The following is a 7,480-nucleotide window of genomic DNA, read 5'->3' as shown; positions in this document are numbered from 1 at the left end:
TTTCAAACACATCTGATATAACTATATATCTATGTTTATATAAAAAAATCAACAAGTTGTAGTACTATAGGTCCCCAGTCTTGAAGCTGCTAAACTTTCTGCACGAAGGAGTCAGATGGGTGGATGATATTTTAATCACATGTGACAGCAATTAAAAGATAACGAAGAATCCCATTGCAGACTGCTGTTTTTGGGGCTATTTAATTGACAATTCCTTCACCATTTTTATGTGTCTGTCTGTCATGTATTGGTCTACCTTACTTTTAAATTACTTCTAGGATATTTTTTCAACTGCATATTAACTCTATTGGAAAAATAATAAGGAAAGTAAGTGTACACGGCAAGCAATGCGGAGGGAATCCTCTGCCTTTCTCGATTCCCCGTGCCATGCAAAAATGCAATGCATTCACTGTTCATTCCCATTCCCATATAAATGACGGCTCATGGGTTCGGGTTAGTGTATTAAAGTTCTCTGCTGCCTTGGAATACAGAATGTTTCCATGCAGGTTACCATTCATTAACGTGTTCAGAGGGCTCAGCATTGATGATTAGTATTGAAAGTCCCGCGGTAGTTGAAGTGGGTTGGTTATCCCCTATTTATAGGGTACCCATTTGGCTTTTTTATGTATTGGGTTTCTTCATTTTCGGCCTTGTATTGGGTGGTAGTACAGTTTCTTTTACTTGTCTATGTTAATTGTGGTGTAGTAAGCACTTTTCCTGCTCAATCTTACAAGACAAGTGCTTAACCATGGTTTTCAACTTGCTGTCCATCCAGTAAGTAAGCACATTGATAAGCAGTTGACAGACTATTGCTATGTTGTGTTTAAGCTCAAGTAAGTACCTGGACTAGTTTTTTTCATCTGAATGTTCATTTCATTCATACTTCTTAGTTTTGGCTTCCGTTCTGCTCTGACAATGAAGATTTCTACTTAAGTCGAATCATGTTTTACTACTCTGGATGCTAGTCTTGATCGGGAACCTTCTAACCTGTGCCTTCATTTTCCATCCATTGCCCTATAGTGAAGCTCCTTTGTCCACCAATCACACTGTCCCCTAGTGCTTGTTCTTGTTTTGCAGCCAGGGCTGATTTTTCTTATGCATTTTGTACTTGTTTAGGTTCCATGAGCACAAGTACCACTAATTTTGCGTACAAAAACCCAATTTGATAGCCTTCTCCCTGTTTTGATCAGCAAAGCAAACCTATACTGTTTCTTGCTCTAGTTTTGCACCCAATAGATTGTCTTTCCCTTATCTTTTCAGTGTTTTTGGATAGCTATGGAGTTATGGACATCAATGGCTTCTGTGATGGGTGTTCTGGCCTTTAGCCAGACACTCATACAGGCAGTACTTCCCCCTGAGCTTCGTTATGCTTTAAGCAAATTCATCCATCATATCCTCCGATGGTTCTCAGCCTATAGTTACTTTGACATCATGGAAGTAGAAGGTGTCAACACCAATGAGCTTTATAGTGCTGTGCAACTTCACCTAAGCAACTCTCCATCCATTTCCGCAACTAGAGTTAATCTCAGCAGGGCTAAAAACTCAAGCTCTTTCTCTTTCAGTCTTGCCAACAATGATAAGATTGTTGACAAGTACAAAGGGGTTACCATCTGGTGGGAGCACAGTGTAACCCAGAGACAGAACCAGGCATTTTCATGGAGGCCACTCCCAGAGGAGAAGAGAGGGTTTGTTTTATGCATTCACAAGAAGGATACAGAGCGTGTCTTGAATTCGTATCTGGAACACATCATGGAGCACGCTTCACAGATCAGGAGAAAGAATCAAGACCGCTTGTTGTACACAAATTCTAAAGGAGGAGGTATGGATTCCAGAGCTCAACCTTGGGAATCAGTGCCCTTCAAGCATCCAAGCACATTTGATACTCTGGCACTAGACCCAGTTAGGAAATCAGAGATCATTGCAGACCTTGAGGCCTTTGCCACAGGGAAGGAATTCTATCAGAATACTGGAAGAGCCTGGAAAAGAGGCTATCTGCTTTATGGACCTCCAGGAACAGGTAAATCTAGCATGATTGCAGCTATGGCTAATCACTTGTGCTATGATGTATATGACCTTGAACTTACAGAGGTCCATACAAATGCAGAGCTAAGGAAACTCTTAATCAAGACTACTAACAAGTCTATCATTGTCATTGAGGATATTGATTGCTCCCTCAATCTCTCTGACCGTTCCAAAAGGCCTTGCAGGTTAGAGGGTAGAGCAGAGTCCCCAATCTATAGATCTGATGATAACAACAATTCCATTACTCTCTCTGGATTGCTGAATTTCACTGATGGGCTATGGTCATGCTGTGGTAGTGAAAGAATATTTGTCTTCACCACTAATCATATAGAGAAGCTGGACCCTGCATTGTTAAGGTCTGGTAGGATGGATATGCACATCTTAATGTCATTCTGCACATTCCCTGCCCTGAAAATTCTAGTTAGGAACTATCTTGGCCTTGAAAAGCATGAACTGTTCCTAAAACTGGAGCAGATTATTCAGGATGCCCAGATGACACCTGCAGATGTCAGTGAAATCCTCATAAAGTATCATCTCAATCCAACAAGAGCTCTGGAAGAGTTGTTTGAAGCATTCAAGGCTGCAAAGGAGAGACCTCCTCATGGATCTTCTTTTACCAGGGAAGAAAACCCAATTGAGGAGTATGAGGAGCAAGAAAAGAGAGCTCTGGATACTCCTCAGAAGATTGATAAAGAAGAATCATTGGGTTTTGGTAAAGTATTGTCTGAAACATTTGAGTGCTACAAAGCAAGCCAAATTGCTAAGGATAAAGCTGCAGATGCAGAGAAACTAGCAAAGAGTAATTATCTCTCTGAAGAGGAAAGGAAGAGTGGAGATATAAAGATGCAGAAGAAATCTGAATGTATTGAATAGTTTGTCATGATCCAGCTGATTTAGTAGCGTGTTGAAGTTCTACTGTAAGCACAATTTTTGTAGTCCACTTTTTGCTCAGGCTAGATCCTTGCTTTTGTTTTATCTTCTTCTATTTATGCATTGAAATTTATGTTCTTATATTTTAATGTTTTTAATGCTCGAGTTTCCAAAATGTTGTGTTGGTATTCTAAGCCAGCCTGTTGTTCTGCATGATATAAGTTCTCTAGTTATTATATGTTAAAAGCTTTTGGATTTTCAAATTGCTTCCGAAACCTTTTATGGAATTTTTAATCTTTTCATTGCAATGCTTGGGTTGATTGATATTCTTACTTTCTAGAATGTCTAGAAATATTACAAGTCTAGATAATTTGTAATTTGCTTGGTAATTAATTAACTATCTCCAAGCTTTCTTCAATAAAAAATAAAATATTTTCTGAATAATAAAGTATGTTACCTTAAGAAATTATTAGATTAATTCATTAATGGCTAACCGGGTAATTAATGATAAGATACTTGATTAATCTTAAGTGGTAATTTTGTGGCAATAAATAATTATTAAATTAGTTTAGTGATAAAATATTAATTTATATTTAATTTTTAATTATATACAGAAATAAGATTAGGAGAGGATTAAAATTGATGTGGGGAATTAATGGAAGTAAAATATTATGATTTTTTTTTTTTGTGAAAAGAAAATAATATTTCTTCAAATTTAATTCAATAAGATATATACACATAAAAGCATAAATTAACTTAAAAATATACACATAAAGCATAAATTAACTTAAATTAATATATGAGTAAAATTAACTTAAATTAATATATGAGTAAGAGCTGAAAATAAAAAATAAAATGTGAAAATATAACAAATGAAAATATTTATTGAGGTGAAAATTTGTGTTAGATAGTTTTTTTTGTTTCAAAGAAAAGTGAAGAAGTTATAGTACATTTGTGATAGATTAAGGATAATTGTTTTATTTAAAGGGATTTAATTAAAAGTAAAGATATTAAAATATAAAATGTTACTTGTAAATATATTTTAATTATAAAGTTGAGATCTAGAGATGTAAACATATATAATCTAAGATCTTATTGATAGAAAAAGTTTCAATCAAAGTAATTAAAACAATTTAGAGAAGTGTACAGTTTTGATATTAGAATCAAAGATAAAGAAAGAAGATATTAGAATCAAAGATAAAGAAAGAAGAGAAAATTTAAGAATGGGCTTGTCTTAATTCAATTTTGTAACCGAAGAAATTCAATTTGAAACAAAAATTTAAGAATGTTCTTGTCTTAATAATTCAATTTTGTAACCGAAGAAATTCAATTTGAAACAAAAATTTAAGAATGGGCTTCTCTTAAGTCAATTTGTAACCAAAGAAATGCAATTTGAAACAAAACTTTATTTGAACAATTTTCACACATCCAACCACATCCAAGAGCATAGGATGATGCAATCTTCTAAGACTTATCAACTATGAAGATAAGTTCAAGCAATTGTCATAATCCATGTACAAATTGAATACACAAACTTTCATAATCTTAATTAAAAATAAATTTAATAAAATACTCAATTGAAATTTTCAAGTTGGACATAAAATAGCCTCACTATTAGCAAGAATAAAGATATGATATAAAGCACTTCGATGGATCCATCAAATAGTTAAGTGAATTGTAGATAAGGACTTAGAACTTGACTTGGATTGGAAAGTCATTTAGAACAAATAAATATGAAAGAAAAACAAATTGGAACCCTAGTTTATTCCAATAGGAAGGAATCAAAATAATGCAATAGATAACATACACAACGTAAAGATTATATTTATTGACAACATAAGATCCTTTTGCAAATCCATTCATTTAATATATTCTTTTTACGTTTATATATATATATTCCTTTTCTTATCATTGTGTGATACATTTATGTGTTTGGATACATAGAGAGGCATGCATGCACCTCTTTCTTGAGATATCTCTTGGATTTTCTATGGAAGGTGTCACATGATGCTACTTGCTACTATACTTCTAGCGATTATTGGTTTATCTTATTTACAATTCTTGACCTACCAACATTTTTCCAACACCTAAAACATTGTCTTGCTCTCAAGATGCATTTTTCTATTTCGATGTAATTCTATGGGAGGGAGTGCATATAGGTAGCCTTTACCTTCTCACACGTCCTCCTAGTTCATTAGCATATATTGATCTTTTTCATGCCATGGCTAAAATATTTTCATATTCATTGTTTGTAGTCATTATGATAGTTACTGTAAATGGGGAAATTTGATTTGGCAATTTGCAATATAGAAGGAGAAATCACCAAATCAATTTTCACTTTTAGAGGGAGATTCCTTTACATTCAAAAGATAGGAGGAATCCACTAGAGTCAATCACAAATCAGATAGGACTGAATACTAAGTGGATTAATTAATTATGATGTGTTTTTTCCTCTTTTGTAAGTTGAAATGTTGATTTAGAGCAAAGTGCTGAAATTGAAGATAAAACTGAGAAAATACTAAGCTATAGGCTCGAGATTTTGTCATGCACCTGGATTTGAGCAATATGAGTTGATTTGGATCTGTCCTATGGAAATGCCCCGAAAAAGCAAGGACCGTGGCACTGCCTCTTAGTCCTCTGAATTTTTCGTACGTCAAAAAGGGTTGTTTCATCTCTATGTCTGAAGCTTATTTCCAGAAGTACAGCTACGCACCTGTATCCTGCACACAGAAAGAAAGGGAAATAGGTTGGGAATAGGGGCTTGCCTTTGGTCAAACCTCGGTTTTGGAATTAACCATGAAATTGAGATAAATGTATTTGAAATGACTGAAAAAAAATGTTCTCCTTTTTAGGGAGATGATAAATAATGACTAAAAATGAAATGATTATACCTCCTTGTAAAGTTTTGCTTGTCAAGCCACATGGAATTAGGGTTTCATGAAATAGGATGTAGATCTCCACTTCAATGCTTGATCCTTGACTTTATTGTTGCTCCGAGGCTTGAAGGAAGACTGAAAATGCTCAATTGCTCTTGAATGATTGATCACTTGATGACGTATGTGTGCTCTTTCTAATTGATGGATGTTCAAATTAGAGGGGAAATCCTCTTTATATACCTACCTGTCGGGTTAATTGACTAATTTTCTGACATTAGCTGACACAAAGAGGAAAATCTCACTCAAATTTGAAATGGGAAAAAGGGTTTTGAGGGGCCCCATTTTAGGGAGGACCATGGCGCCACACCCTAGTCCTGCCATATTTTAGGGCAGGATCAAGGTGCAGGATAAGTGCAAAATAATTTTTTTTGGTGTTTGTGATGTGTATGAGCACAATCAGGTTTTCAATTAGGCCAAGGGATGCAAACACTAAGGTGAAGACCCAAATGCGGTCAAAATTGCAAGGGGTGCAATTTTAGGATGCTACAATTACACTAATGTAGGAATAACTTGAGCACCAAATATATATTCACTTACAACCCCAAATCATTTAATTGTGTTATTGTCTTTATTCTTTGTTTACATAGTTAAGTATGTTGGTTCTATATATTTTGGAGTTGCTAACACTGTGATCCATCTTATTATCTCATAAAATTCTAGTTACTTGAGGATTGGAAGATTTAAGCTCCCAAAGGATATATCTAAGTCTTTGGAGGCACATTAATTTCGATTCAATTGGTGTAGAACTTGTTGAACAGACCAGAATACTAAGAGGGGGGCTGAATCAGTATTACCAAAACAAACTGCTTAGATAATCTGAAACTTATCTTGACATTAGATATCCTTAACATGAAATGAAATAACCAATAGAAGCAAAAATCACAACACACACATCCATAAGAGAGACACCATATTTTTATATGTGAAAAAACTAAATGGGAAAAACCACGGAGAGGGTTAACTCTCAAGATAATATAACTAGTTATATGGGATTACAAAAGAGGCTCACTGCCAAAGGGCTCATTTCCTGGAGGGCTCACTACCCAAATTACAACAGGTCACTGCCAGAAAATAGAGAAATGAATGAAGAAAATTGCATCTACTAATGCATGGGATCAGTTCCTATTAAGCTCAAACAACACACCAATTGTTGCAGTAGATCTAGTTAAGAAACTCTGTAAATCTCTTTGCTATTTGCTTGCTCCAAAATATTGTCACACTACATCTTTTCTTCTCTTTTACTCATTTAGCATCAACTTCTTCGCTTTATCGCTTACCACCTTGCTCTTCACTTACTTCATCGCAATTCATCTATCTCATACATCTCTCTCTATTATATCATGAAACATAATATGCCTATGTATATATATGAGTGTAACATTAAGAATAAACAACAAGTTGGCCTCAATAACATTTTCCCAAAAGATATTTTAACGTTCAAATCACATGCTACAATCCTAAAGCAAAATGTCAACATAATCTTTCAAGGTCGACCTAACCCGGAAAGAGCATATCCTCAAATTTCCACAATAACACGTTGTCGGAGCATAAAGACCACGATCCAACTCAACATTACAAGGTGAAGATATGAATAATGAATCATCAAAAGATTGTCATTAGGAATCAAGAATTCGAAGGAAATAAAAGCACAA

General features: G+C 34.7%; 1 protein-coding gene across 1 annotated transcript; it reads left to right on the top strand.

The window, feature by feature from the left end:
- The first annotated feature begins 364 nt into the window (after nucleotides 1-364).
- LOC131068739 (AAA-ATPase At5g57480) lies at nucleotides 365-3,050 on the top strand. Its single transcript, XM_058003986.2, has one exon. The coding sequence runs from the start codon at nucleotides 1,276-1,278 to the stop codon at nucleotides 2,893-2,895; it is 1,620 nt and encodes a 539-aa protein (XP_057859969.1). The 5' UTR covers nucleotides 365-1,275; the 3' UTR covers nucleotides 2,896-3,050.
- Nucleotides 3,051-7,480: the final 4,430 nt, after the last annotated feature.

This window comes from Cryptomeria japonica, chromosome 5 (assembly GCF_030272615.1).
Source record: "Cryptomeria japonica chromosome 5, Sugi_1.0, whole genome shotgun sequence".
Taxonomy (NCBI): Eukaryota; Viridiplantae; Streptophyta; class Pinopsida; order Cupressales; family Cupressaceae; genus Cryptomeria; species Cryptomeria japonica.
This window is presented reverse-complemented; position numbering and strand designations above follow the sequence as displayed.